At 38.8% G+C, this 15,002-nt stretch overlaps 1 protein-coding gene across 5 annotated transcripts in view; it reads right to left on the reverse strand.

Annotated features, from left to right (window-relative positions):
* Nucleotides 1-15,002, reverse strand: part of SLC44A1 (solute carrier family 44 member 1) — a 74,567-nt gene that overhangs the window by 27,632 nt on the left and 31,933 nt on the right. For all 5 annotated transcript variants that reach the window (XR_007902773.1, XM_051777424.1, XM_051777425.1 and 2 more), the window contains exons 5-6: nt 5,422-5,515; nt 441-610 (exon numbers count right to left, since the gene is read on the reverse strand). Coding sequence is in view for 4 of the 5 variants with exons in the window: in XM_051777424.1 (XP_051633384.1) it covers nt 441-610; nt 5,422-5,515 (264 nt within the window). In the remaining variant the exon portion in view is untranslated. The remainder of the gene's footprint in view (nt 1-440; nt 611-5,421; nt 5,516-15,002) is intronic.

Here is a 15,002-nt window from a genome sequence, read left to right on the forward strand (position 1 = left end):
CGAAACAAACTACATCCCCTACATTCAACAGGAGTGTGCTGTTGTGGACTTCTCACCCTGTTCTTTTTATTTGGAAAGGGTTTATTTGGACCTGGATTAGCAGAAGATGACTACTGCAAATGGGAAAGGGGAATATTATAATAAAAATTAGGAAAATGGAGATGCTCTCTTAACCATATCAAAACTAATGTTAGCTAATCAACAGCCACATATCCTCTATCTTGTAATCAGTGGAAGAGAAATAAAAACAGGAATGCATATGTATATTGCTTCTGAAAAAGTTACCCAGATGTCAAATAAAATTTTAAAGAAGCATTCTGAATAATTTCTAAGGGCTCATTGCTATTATACATGGTTTTTGCTCATATTGTGGTAGAGGGTGTTAACAATCTCCTAATGCAGTACACTAAGAAATAGCTAGTAATGAGAAAAACAATTACCTAGTGATAACAAGCAAAGTCCCATTATAATCTCTTTGCTGGTCATAACTCCACTAATCAGCCTGTGTAAGACACTACTGTCACTGACAAAGGTGATCAGGGCCTCTGCAAACTTGGCATAGCAGGAAATGTTCACAGGAGCACAGCGATGGAAGAATGGAATAGGTGCACTGGTGACACAAGAAAAAAAAAATCAGAAAAAAAAATTACTCCTACTTAATATAAATGCCACATCAACACACAAATGAAAGGTGAATAGATGCAATCATTCCACCCTCATAACATCATAACCAGAAACCATGCGTTGAATGCACAAGTGCCACTGGAATGAGGATGATCATAATGGGAAGTGATGCAGTTCTTACAAATAACCCTGTGAGACTGGAGTATACATTCCAATAGGAAATTATTACCCTCCCACCATTAAATGACAAGGCTCAGAAAATGTATGTTCCTATTTCCACTTAAACATCTCTCATTCAAGTGTCGGGCAGTGAACCAGCAACTGAAAGAATGCCTTTCACTCATGTTTGAATAAAATACTGGCCCTTACATGCAGCAAAAGAAATCACAGAATAACAGTACTCTTCTTGGAAGCATACATTTTGTGCTAAAGGACATCAGCATTTACAACTGCTGCCAAGAAAAAACAATGTATTTATTCCTAGTCATTCCCCATATTAAACTCATTCTTGTATTAAAGATTACAATCACATGGTTTACTTTCATTAACTCTGTCAAAATTACGCAGAATATGCAAGGATGCTTCTATTGTTTTCAACTGTTTTGGAAGCATCCTCCAAACAACTACTGAGACTATGCACTAAACTTTGCAGAATGCCAGGAAGAACCTGTAGTCAAGTACATCAGGGAAAGATACAAGACAGTAAAAACTTCACTTTAAAAGTGGGTAATTTTATTTTCTAAATGTTTCCCACTAAGTAGCTGTCTTTCTTGCTCATAAACTATGTCAGATCTCAAAGTGGCCTATTACATCATTTGATCAATTCCTAATTACATTTCAGACATGAATTACATGTTCCTTCCTGTAATTGGATCTCATGAAAGTGTCTTTCATATTATGTCAGCCTTCTCTTCCAACCTCTGTATTTGTTGCACCCTGCCCAATTTTCATTACTTAAAAGATTTCAGTGGACTGTAGCAGCAAAGCACATAATCTTCTGCAGTTTCCCTATTTCAGTAATGACCTATAAACCAGCAATTTTCTGTACCCAATAACTATTTTTCAAGCCCATGCCTTTCCAAAATTTTAACCATTTTAAACACATAGTGAGTAAAGCAGCTGCCTTAGGCACATCTTTTCTATACGTTGGGGTTTTTTGGGAAAAAGGATAACATGCTGAAAACCATTCATGTGTAATTATTCTGTAAAGAAATTGGGAGAAATTATGATCACCTGCTATACCTCAGTAATTAGTAGATCCTAGGTTTTTGTTTAAAGTCACTGATGATTGCAAATCTTATTGTTCTAAACTTACTGCGCTGAGTAGGTAAATGCATTCCAAAATGCTCACACTGATGGTCTACTTTTGTAGTAATGAAGACAGCAGTTAAGCACAGCAAAAAAGTAATTGTGGATTAGTCACAGTTGTTAAAAAACAAATTAAATTCATAATGATGGCTGCCCCATTTAAAAGGCAGCCCATGTATTCTTTCAGCCTCTTACAACATAACCTATTTTGGAATATGCAGTGTACTGCAGCTCATTATATGCAGTATTACTGGAAAAGACTGAAATTTGAGAGGTTTATTTAATTGTTAACTGCTACAATTTTGCAGGAAGCCTAGAGCATTTAGAAGTTGTCAATATCAGTAATAGAACTCAAATTTTGAGCTGGATGTAGGCAAAAGAATGTCATTCCTGCATCCAAACATACAACCATCCATTTTGAAAAAAGAACTAATTGGATTAAAGTACTCTTCCAAAATATATTCCAACAGAGGAAAACATGCTTTTTGCATGACAGTTTATATTATTGCTCATCTAATATCCCTTAACCTATAGCAATTTTACTAAATATTTTAAGATACTTATTTTCATGTGCCGTGATTAATTGCTAACTTTGTTTTAATTAATAATAAAAAAATGAGATTAGTGGTTTCTACAAGCTTTCTTGAGCAAATGGGACTCCTGAAAATCCACCTGAGATCTGTTGCTGCTTCAGTGGTTCTGACTGAATGAGTATGTGAGGTGAAGTGTCTTAATAAAAAATACAATAATAGATCTATTCTCCATGACCCATGCTATTTTATATGGCCTCTGGATTATATCTTGGTATATTACCTACTGAAAAGGAATTACAAATTTCTAAGAATAGCAACACGATGCTTATTCATAAACAAGAACGAATAAAGTTCAAGCCAGCACGCAATGGTCTTAGAAGTTGTATTTTTAAAGCAATATTCAAATTAAGTTAGGAGTTCCATCTGATTATTCAAGTACTAGATTCCAGAGAGTTTTTTCCTCTCACTGCTGCCCTTGGGCAAATACAGCAACCTGTGTGAGGGGAGCCTGGTTGGAATGCCACTGTTAGCTGCTGTTTATAACCTCTACAGGGCAGCCCCTTGGCACAGCTCAACACATCTGGTTGCTGAAGGGACTGGACAGGTTTTCCTCCAGGGTCCTCAAAACAGTGAAGTCACGCTCTCCTGAGGCTGATATGGGCTGGGTATGGTTTCTGGAAGAAACATGTATCGCTGACCACACTGCTCTGTCAAAGTTGGACATAATGCCTTGAAGCTGGACGGTAAGAATCCATTGAGAGCCTCAACTGAAGGGTGTGAAGAAGTCTGGTCATCAAACAGAAAACATCAAGGGACAGTCCTTACACCAAATGATACCTCCCTCCCATGGACATCATGGGAATCAGATGGTTCATAACTCCTGGCAGATTGTGCTGGTTTCAGCCGGGGTACAGTTAATTTTCTTGGCAGTGGCTAGCAGGGGGCTGTGTTTTGGATTTGTGCTGAACACAGGGTTGATAATATAGAGATGTTTTTCTTATTGCTGAGCAGGGCTTACACAGAGCCAAGGCCTTTTCTGCTTTTTGTACTGCCACAGTGGGGAGGGATCTGGGGGTACATGGGAGGCTGGGAGGAGACATGGCCAGGACAGGTGACCCCAACTGGCCAAAGGGATATTCCAGACCATAGGACATCATGCTCAGCATATAAAGTGGGGGGAAGAAAGAAGAAAGGGGGGATATTTGGAATGATGGTGTTTGTCTTCCCACAAAACCATTATGTGCTATATACTGACCGGGCCCTGCTCTCCTGGAGATGGTTGAACACCTGCCTGCCCATGGGAAGCAGTGAATTAATTCCTTGTTTTCCTTTGTTTGCCTGTGTGGACCCACAGCTTTTCTCACTTTCACCCTTCTGATTCTCTGCCCGATTTTACTGATGGAGGAGTGAGTAAGTAGCTGTATGGTGCTTGGTTGCTGGCTGGGGTTAAACCAAGACACAGATCAAATCTGAGTGTTAGGTAAGTTCTCCATGAGTGCCTCAGTCTACAAGGTGTTGGGTTTTCATTTGGTTGTCTCAACAAACGACTGATTTCATTCCTCCTCCAAATTACACTAACTTACTCAAATAATTTAACTATAAAAACCTGAAGAAAGGTGCTTTACAGATACAATGTTGGCCTTTTTTGTCTTAGGGTACTAAATTCAGACTTTTGAATCTCAAAAATACTCAAACATAGTGTACATTTTAGTAATATCACATAGAAAAATGGAAAATACTCCACTTTACACAATAGGTTTTTTTAGAATAACTGAGGGTCATTTCTGTGAGGAATTTAAATAGCATCATTAGAGCTCTGACACATTGTTCTATCCTTCTGTTTTCTTATTAAGCCATATTCATTGAGACTGAATGACATGGGAACACTCAATGAGAAAAGTCAATATCATTCTGGCAAAAATTAAGACTAACAAGCCTTTTCAGTATGCAAGCTGGCACTGAAGTTTTCATTTGGTTTTGTATTACTGCTATAACAGCTGGTTAGCTGCATGGAACATGAATCTACTGTGGGGAATAGTAAAAAAAAAGTTAATATTTCAGATGCCACTAATTGTCACTACAATATAAAAAAATATTCACTGGAGACACTAACATGTAAACAAGAAAGACTTCAAATCAGAGTTTCTAGAACTGACACGAACACAATATTTACTAAAACCATAACAGAAAACTATTCATAGGAAAAGACTTGCAGTTACAACCCACTAATGAGCATGTTTGAGAAGCTAAACTTTGAGAAAACACAACATGGTTCTTCTTGAGTTAGTGGAATTACTGACAGAAGGGTGTGCACAACAGCTTACAGATCACTTCTTTTCTCAGCAACACTCATCTCCACAGGTCCAGCAAGCACAGCTAGAAGAGTTTATTAAGCTATCAACTTTTCTATCCTATTTCACAAAAAGCAGTCTAACATTATATTTAAAACAATAAAATTCAAAATGATCTGTTAATAAAATACAGTCATCTCTTTGGTGCTTGACTATCCTCTAATCATTTGGGGACTAAAAGAGTAAAAAATGAAGCCATTTTCATCTGACTGGCTGAGGCAAGGTAGAAGTGAATGCTGCAGAGAGCTGTGTGTCCCTATATACTTTCTCCTCACGAAGATTAAAAGTGTTTCATAATTGTCTCTGATCTGCATTGCTGACAGGCAGCTGGCTATGGGTAGGGTGAAAGGCAGTAAAGCAGCTGATACGGTACAATGTCAGTCACACAAGACAGAAGAGAACCTGCAGATACCAGCTCAATACCCTCAGTAACACATGAACAGATAGTTTGGGTTTTTCTTTAAGAGTTACTTTCACAACCTCTAAAAAATACACTAAAACATCTGGTAAGAGTAAATGTGTGCTGTGTATTTTCTAAAGAACTGTCACAATCAAACCAAATCTCTGCTCCCTCCATCCCCAATCAGACAAGATGTTAATATTACCTCTCTGGAACAGGATATTTAGGACATAACTTGGCAGCCCTTGGGTCTGTAGTATATTCTGATGACTGCAGTTCATAGCTACACAGAGTAGATCCTGTTGAAAAGGAAAAAAAAATATTGACGTGGGGAAAAAAATAAAAATCCAACATTCACATTCTTTGCAAACGGCATTAAAACTGATACAGGTCCTGATTCTGCAGCTCTTCATGTTATCACCAGGAGGTTTTGCTGCAGTTCCTCCTGTAATGTAGCAGTGAATCAAACTCAACACAGTCTTCAGTGAAACAGAATGACACTCTCCACCTAGCTTAGGGTTTTCGTAAGTTTGGGTATTTGAGTGAAAAAGCCTAATTCACATTGCAGTGTAAAAGAGAAGGAGACAAAGTACTTTGAAGTCACCCTCCCCTGCTATTCCACCATGCTTTTTTTGATCATTTTTAATGCATGAACATTGCATGACACAACAGTCACAACAGAAAGAAAATATTCTTGACTTTGGGTTGGGGTTTTTTTCATGTTTTCACAATACAACTGGTCTAGAGATTTCAGGGAGAGGAACAAAGAACTAAAACTGATGAAGTTAGAAAGCTGGTTGAAAAATAACAGAAGCTATGCATTAGATATCCAGATCTTCTAACAAAGCTGAACTCTCTCCATAAACAAATTGGTTGAGCACAATAAGGATCAAGTTGCCTATAACAAAATTCAAACATAATTTAATTTTTTCTTTGTATCTGACTCTTGCCTAATGGCAGTACCTTAGCTAGGAGAGATTTCCTTTCATTTATCTACAATTAAGACACTGAAGGTCTGACCAAATGCTTCTAGGAATATAGCAACTGCTAAATCAGACTGTAGCACTGCTATCTCAGAAATTGCAGAGCTAAGAAAGTCTCCAATGATATAAGCTGCCTATCCAAATATGAGTTTCCTCCCAAGCCCTGAATAAATAGTTTTTAGTGTCCTTTTTCCCTTTGTAATAAACTAAGGACTTATCTTAATAAGGACTTATCTTAATCTTGGTCATCAATATAAATATTCAATTCTGTCCATTATTAAATACTCCTCTTCAGAAATACTCTGTAGAAGAGAGTTCTACAAACCAGGTCCAGATAATACATACACACTACTACCCAAAATAAACCAAGACTTCTGACAAATAGTTTTATCTTAGCCTGTGTTACACTAAACAGAAGTATTAATTGTAGAAACTGTAGAATATTATTTGCAGAACCTTTGTTTACCATTGCTACATTTCTACCTCTATGAAGAGACCTTTTATATTTACAGACTGAAAGAGAAGAGACAGAGCAGCTGAGCAGGCTATCTCATGCAGTCTCTGGAACACTACTTAAATACCACTTCTACAAAGTAGTTTTTGAGAGCCAGTGCAAAACATCAAATGCACCACTGAAGAAAGCTAGAGTTCCTGCAAAGAGAAGGTATCGGGTAAAACACATGAAATAGATTTTCAATTATACTATTTATATGCCTCTACTTTTTTATGTGGAAAACATGACGTCAGATAAACAGACAGACAAAACAACATTCCTTACGTAGTAGTTTTACATGTAATAACTAAAATATTTTGTTAGAATTTGGAGAGAAGGCTGTACAATGCTGCAAAAAAATCTTGTAGGTATGAAAACTTTTGGATTAAGTGAATTTGCTAACAACTCCATAACTTGATGGAGAGGGAACAGTAGGGAGTGTCACAAGATTATTTTAAAAACAGAAGGAAAGAGAAGATTGCAGATATTTACATTTATTTTGCTTTGAATATAGGCCAACACCTAAGTTATAGAGATGGTTGACAGCTGGCTGAACATGGGCATGCACGGTGCCCAGATACAGATGCCCAGACAGCATCCTGGCCTGTATCAGCAATACTGTGGCCAGCAGGACCAGGGCAGTGATCATCCCCTGTACTCAGCACTAGTGAGGCTGCACCTTGAATCCTGTGTTCAGTTCTGGGCCTGTTACTTCAAGAAAGACCCTGAGGTGCTGGAGCGTGTCCAGAGAAAGGCAGTGGAGATGGTGAAGGGTCTGGAGTACGAGTCATATGAGGAGCAACTTAGGGAACTGGGGTAGTTTATCCTGGAGAAAAGGAGGCTCAGGGGGACCTTATCACTCTCTACAACCACCTGTAAGGAGGTTGTAGCCAAGTGGGGGTCAGTCTCTTTTCTGAGGTAACAATCAACAAGACAAGAGGAAATGGCCTCAAGTTGTGCCAGGGGAAGTTTAGATTGGGTATTATGAGAAATTTCTTCACCAAAAGGGTCGTCAAACATTGGAATAGGTTGCCTAGGGAAGTATTTGAGCCACCACCCGTGGAGGTATTTAGAAGACATGTAAATGTGGAGCTTAAGTACAAGGTTGACAGTGCTGGGTTTCCTGTTGGACTTGATGATTTTAAGGCTGTTTTCCAACCTAAATGATTCTATGGTTCTATTCTGTGAATCTATGACTCTGTAACGAGAACAAGGAGGAATCAGGATGTGCTGCATGTGTTTAAGTATCCCATGCAAAGGCTCCCACACCCAAATAAGCCTAAGGGACAGGGCTGATCTGTGGATGCCCATGCATTTCAAATTCCAGCAGTTCAAGCAGGAGAGAAAAAGGGTAGGATTTGCACAAATGTGTATCTGAAGACTGTTTGGATCACAAACATAAGCCAAGCAAAACCAAATGCCAGACCTTGATCTGCATACAGGTCACAACCCATTCAAGTAGGACCTGCAGACCAGTGTAATCCAATATCACCCCAGCCTGTGGAGGAAGCTGGAGACAGCTTGTCAGGTCCCTCTGGAACCCAATGGTTTATTCCCTGCTGCCATGCCCTGGAGCAGTGGACAACTCAGGCTGCCACTCATCTTTTGCCTGGGAACTGCTCCTGAGGCTCCTCTGGACCTCTTCCCTTCAGCTGCCTATCTCACACAGTGTGCTTCTTTAGACTCACAGTCAAGAATAAAAACATTTTCATGGAGTTTATCAAACAAGGGACATTAACCACCCCATATTTAAAGAAACTACCAGTCCCATAGCTGAAATAGTACCCACGAGATTTGTCCTTTTGTCCTACATAATTAGGCAGAAACTATCCCCATATCTTTCTTAAAATTTTGAAAACCTTCTGCCTTCTCTAATACTATGTATGAGAGTTTTAGAACCCAAATATTGTGCTTGAGTAATGTCCCCTTTACATTAAACTTCAACCAATTTTTTAAGAAAAGAGAACCTTCGTTCTCTTTAAATAACGTTCTTCAGTAAAAAAAAGTTTGCATTTTGTAAGGTGAGAGGGGTGAGAATGAACTGCTTTGTCAAACCTTCCACTCCATATTTTTATTCTGGGTTTGTAGAGGCTGTCTTAGCACAGCCAGTCTTATTACTGCTGTTCGAACTTTCAAGGCCTACAAAAGTTTAAAGAAGCATTCGAGTCTTCTATCTTGCAGAGATAAATAGTTTACCAAAGACATGACTTTTATTCCTAAATTATTACCACTCATAAAAATTTCAAAAACATTATGAGTAGGACACAGAGAAACTGACTAAAAAAATGAAAGGAATACATTCTTTGCATTCTACAGCAATGTACATATTTCTTCTGGAGAAACCATTAGGTAAATGACAGCAAACTGTCCTTCAAGGAATGGATTTCAGATCCCAAAATGTAACCTTAAAGAAAAATACCTCTAAACTATGCAGAGCATCAGTTGTTGGGATACTGGTGAGCACACAGAGTCAACTGGTCCCACAATGCTGCATTTGGTGGTTTCACCTACAGAGTGGTACCCCAGAGATACAGCACAGCTTCTGTTCCACAGTTTCTTTTCAGTGAATAGAGTCGCTCCAGTCATTAGAATGTATTGGAGCCATGACTGGAGAAAAGTATCTCAAAAGACAAACTTTGAACCTTAACCTAGCCACAGGAACTTCTTTCCTAAGTTTCCTTTCCTTTTTGCCTAGGCTTGGATTAGTGAGGCGTTGAACAGCCATTACCTCTGGCATTCCTAGAAAACAGCTATATTAAGCAAAAATTATATAAAGATGCTGTAGAAAGCCAGGACTCTTACTTCAAAGATTCTTTCCAACTGAGAAGGCAAATTTTTAAAGGTCTTCTGTGCTCAGAAGACACAGCACACAGAACAAGACATAACACCCTTTCCACATCAGTGCAGTAAATAGGAAGGTCCAAAACAACTTGAGGTAGTTAGATAAAAACACTTCTAAGACCAGAGCTCCAATACAGCTCTCCTTCCTGTATTTGCTGTGTTGTAAACAAATACACAAACCCCTGCTAAAGAAGCATCACTATCAAGAGTTTACAGCCTGAGAAATGGCTAAGACTTCCTAAGTCATCCAGTAAGAGAAGCAGCTTCACAGTGGGAACCACTGACATTTACTGCCTGAATTACAGTAGTGAAAAGCACACCGGGAGTTTTGGATCCCATTCTGGTAGCTCAGCATTGTCTACCCATCTATCAACACTCATTAACGGGGACTGAAACTGTCCTTACTTTCAGATCTAGAAACATGGACTCATATTCAGAGTCAAGGATTTAAGCAGAAAGATAAAGAACTACGCAGAGATACCTGGGATAGCTTCAATACCAGGAGCAGAACAGTCACCTTAGGAGTTCAGAAGTATCTTCTCTTTAAGCCTGTTTAAGGCATGGCTCCAAGCAGCTCCATAAACCCCTCTTCACAGACACACAGCAGAGAGAGACTAGAAACCACAGTTTTGATAACATAACTAATATGACCTTTCATATACAGTCACAGTCTCACCACTCTGAGTCTGACTGATACTATGCATGTATTGTGCACATGTGACATGAGCACACATCTGACACGTTTAATGTTTCTTTGCCTCTGTCTTCAACTGATGATGGGCTAAGAGGGTCTCAGTGCCCAGAGCTAGAGGACCATGGCTGGGAGAATGATAAACTCCCAGAATGATAAACAGTTGCTTATCATTGTGGGATCTGCTGCTCCAGAGTCCCTATAAGACTATGGGGCTTCAGGATGGGATTCATCCAAGAATCAAAAAACTGGCTGATGTCATTGCGAGGCCTCTCCTGATGACTTTTTGAACGGTCTTATGGATGGGAGTACCCAGTCGACTAAAAGCTGGCTAACATTGCCCCAGTTTTCCAGAAGGGCAAGAAGCATGGACGACTCTGTAAACTACAGACCTGTTAGTCTCACTTCAGTGGCTGGTAACTGGAGAAGATTATTCTAGAAGTTATTGAAAAGCAACTGAAAGACAATGCATTTACCAGTCACAGCCAGCTTGGCTTCATGACAGGAAAGTCTTGCATGTCAAAACAAAATAATTTCCTTTTATGACAAAGTAACCCACCTAGTTGATCAAGGAAAGCCAGCTGACGTAATCTTTTTGGATTTCAGTAAAACCTTCAATACTGTCTCTCACAAGATCCTGCTGGACAAAATGTCCAGCATACAGATGGACTCAGGACTTGAAGTTATGGTAAGGAAGTTTGTTGGCTTGCTCAGTCTGGAGGAGACTGAAAGATCTCATAGCATCTACAGCTTCCTCATGAGGGGAAGTGGAGGGGCAGGCACTGATGTCTTCTCTGTGGTGACCAATGACAGGACCCAAGGGTCCTGAAATTGTGTCAATGGAGGTTTAGGTTGGACATTAGAAAAAGGTTTTTCCCCCAGAGGGTGGCTAGGCACTGGAACAGGCTCGCCAGGGCAGTGGTCAAGGCACCACATCTGCTGGAGTCCAAGAAGTGTTTGTACATTGCTCTCAGGCACATGGTGTGAGTATTGGGGTATCCTGTGCTGGGCCAGGAATTGGACATGATAATCTTTGTGGGTCCCTTTCAACTCAGGATATTCTATGATTCTATGATGACTGATAATTGACTTCCAAAAGAACAGCAGAGATTATATATAAAAAACATAATCTTATTCAATTTTAAAAGTTCTCTCCTTAGCAAGTAACATCCTATTAAGCCACCATTACCTTATGTCCTCTAACACAGGAATCAAATCCCAGGTAATCACAGATACAGAAATGTGCAGAAATGTTAGCAGGAGTGAGACTGTTTGCATCGTGACTCTTCACCTCCGACTTTCAGCTCAGTCCTAATTTTTCTTGAGTTCTGGGTGTTTTGTGACTGTTACCAATGAGAACTTAGCTAACATTGTGAATACATGACTCACAGATGATTATACTTGACCAACCCATGCAATATAGGTTAGAGTATGATATTGATATCGACAGAGGTGGAGTTCACTGGTATTCAGGAAGGCTCACAGACTCTCACAAGGGTAAAACTTCATAACTCTTTTCTACTTTTCTCACTCCAGAGCTTACCTCAAATCTGTCTGTCAAACTCTACCACCTCTAAACTCTTAATCTGAACCACATTACCCCTTCAAAGCTTCATGCAATGAGACAACAGACAACTTGGTACACTACCAATAATTGGATATTATGGACCAGCACAAAAAAGTGGGAGCTTAAGACATGGTGTCATGCATCTGGCTGCTGCAAATTCCCAAAACCACAGAACTGGCAGGATGCCAAATGCTACTTCCACAGAAGTAGTGGATGTTCTGCCAGTAATAGAGAACACTGCTGCATAATCTCAGAAGAAGTGTTCCTATGGCAAGTAACAACCTGACCCTCTCTTCATGAAAGTGTAAAAAAGTTCAGATCATCATAAAAGGAACTACACTGATGTTGACCAGACCTTCTTTGTCCTTAGACTGCTATGTCTGACAATAGTAATTATAACATGTCTACAACTATAGGAAATAATTCTACTCAACGCAAGCATTAAGCACATGTAAAGTTTAGGCTTGTATAAATTCCCTGTTAACATATGCGTTTTCAGAACTACAAAAACATTCCAAGAGCAGACACATTTGATCATATTTGATGCTTCATTTAGGAATGAAGTAGCATTTAGTTATGTACAGATTGGCACCAGAGCTGGAAATGAGCGAGAAAACAAGAACTCCACTTCTTAGCCATAAGCTTGAATAGGGTGTTAACTAGCAGTAAAATAGAAACACCAGAGGACTGCACAGACATAGCTAAATGTGGCAGCTATGCCTCTCACAAATCGTGCAGGAATAGCACCAGAAGGCCAAATAAGGACAGAGCTGAACCTTAATACCTAAAAACCTGATTTCTAGGCCCTAGCAGAACCTAGCAAAATAGTGATGCCTTGAGATGAGCAAAAAGGCATAGGACAAACCACTCTGCAGTCAGGACTTCTCAGATTAGTATGACAGAGTTGTTCTCAGCAAAAGAAAGCAAGCTTCATTCTCTAGATCTATCCACTGGTGCCTTCCAGAAACACAGTGTGTGTTTTAAAGGAAGGAGAGTAAGGTTTTTGTATATCTATACTTCTAGTTGTTGCACAGAGACATACTACCACTTTTTTAAAACAACAAGCATCAAAGGGCAGGAGAAATTACAGCTTGCTTTTATAAATTATGTGGGACTGAAGTGAATGTATTTTCTAGCACCTGCAAGTGTGTTCCAAGAAAGATCCAAAATAAAACCCCACTAGTTAGATCCTCAAATGTCTCTAGAATTGAAGACCACAAAGAGAACAACTGTGATGGCTAAGCACAGTTGCTCTTACAACAAACAGTATGTAAAACAAACAAACAAACAAACAAAACAAAACAAAACAAAAAAAAAAACCACAAAAAAAAGCCCCTAGATTCAGAATTTGAATGTGTCTTTTCAATTGTAATTAAAAAACCAAGACAATACTGTTCACTTTTCCCCATTTGTATTAACAGTACAGAAATGTGAATGCAAATATTAATTTACCAATTCCTCCACTCATATTTCTCCCTGTGCTAAATAAAACTATCTACTCTGGAATCAAATTAAAATCCATCTAGTCAAGTAGTAGATGTTTCTCCTACTGTATCTTTAGCTCTGCACCACTTAGAGGTCAAGGACATTCTTGAGTACTAACCTGCTACTAAATATCTAAACAGTACTATTCTAAGAGTTTATCTTTTATGTATCTAAAATATCCTCATGGCAATAAGTTTTGTAAATCAACCAACTTATGTGGAGAAAAATCTGGCTCTTTCATGATTAGTGACTCATTTTTGACCTCTATTTTCACAATAGTCAGGTTATGAGACCATAGAATAATAATTTTTAACCTTCTTTTAAGCTATTCCTGCTTTCAATGACCTTATTGTTCCTGATAGTTTTCTCTTTTCCAGGCAGAAGAATCACTGGTCTTTTTTTATGATAATCCTTGTTACCCTTGTATACACATACAGTATGTGTATACATACTGGAAATATACAAATATGTGTGTTTGTGCATAAGTTTAAAAAAAAAAATTGTCAAGGAAGGGCCAGAATCCAGGCTTTATGATGCCAACAGAGCATGAGTTTACACAAAACACAGTCCCTCTTCACAATTAATAAGCATTACACTTTTGGACAATGCTGTGCCTTCATCTAATCCTCTTGTGATCCTCGGTAGCTTCACCATCTCTTTCCCAAGCACAAATAGCCATTTTAAATTTAAACACTATAAGCATAATGATGGTTGTTTCCCACCCCTTCATTCTGGGGGAATTCCTTTTGATTTGACACCTTATTCCACTGCAATTGATAAATAGCAGGGTTTTTTCCATGTAATTCTAAATAATTAAGCAGATTATTTATTACCTCAATGTTTCTTCCCCTTTCCAAATGGTTTATTAATGTCATGAATAACACAACACAGTACTGGAGGACTCCACATGCAGCCACTTTCTATCAAGGAAACAACTTCATTCTAACTAGAGGATCCATTTCCAACACAAGGCAACCCTGATGGACATTTCTGGTAACAAGGTAGAACAGAGGTGGATGACTATCTCAAACTGGTCATAATGCACTTTTACTCAAGTCAATCAAAAAATGACATTCAACAGTAACATACCCAGGTTCCCAAAGACCTGCGGGTACAGAATTGCTTTAACCATAAGATGCCTCTAACTAGCATGGTACAACATGCTTCAGGAAAATCATGAGCAAAGGATTAAGTTTTAAATAGAATACTTTCAGTGAAAACAAAGGCGGGGGGAAGAGCAGATGAAAAATACCAGAAGCCAGCAGCAATCAAGGGAATAGCTATTTCTAAGGCAAGTACCAATGGGAACTGCAAAGATGTATTTTGACTACTGCACATGAAGATGTCATTATCTTCAGATAAAAGAAAAATCCTTTTTGTTTCCCCTGTGGTTCCTCCTAATAGCTCAGAGAGATTACCTGCTCTGACCTAACCAGACTGATTTCCTCTATTGGTTTCTTTCAGGTCAGTCTCTGTAGCAAACTTAATGTAGCTTTATCTCTGGCTCTAAGTCCACCCAGACCATAACTAGCCTGGTCTAGCTACAGATCTCAGACAAGAGAGATGCCTGTTAACATTCTGTAAAAGAGAAATTTAATTTTAGGTTCCTAAGTATGCATCCAGATATTTACATAACAGATAGGAATACACTGAACAGACAGTATAGTTATCACTGAATTAAACACAACAGAAATTATGGCCACCTTCTAGTGTTTCTTTTTAATAA

The sequence above is a fragment of the Manacus candei genome, unplaced genomic scaffold (assembly GCF_025592945.1).
Source record: "Manacus candei isolate 608988 ecotype Guabito, Panama unplaced genomic scaffold, ASM2559294v1 h1tg000010l, whole genome shotgun sequence".
Taxonomy (NCBI): domain Eukaryota; kingdom Metazoa; phylum Chordata; class Aves; order Passeriformes; family Pipridae; genus Manacus; species Manacus candei.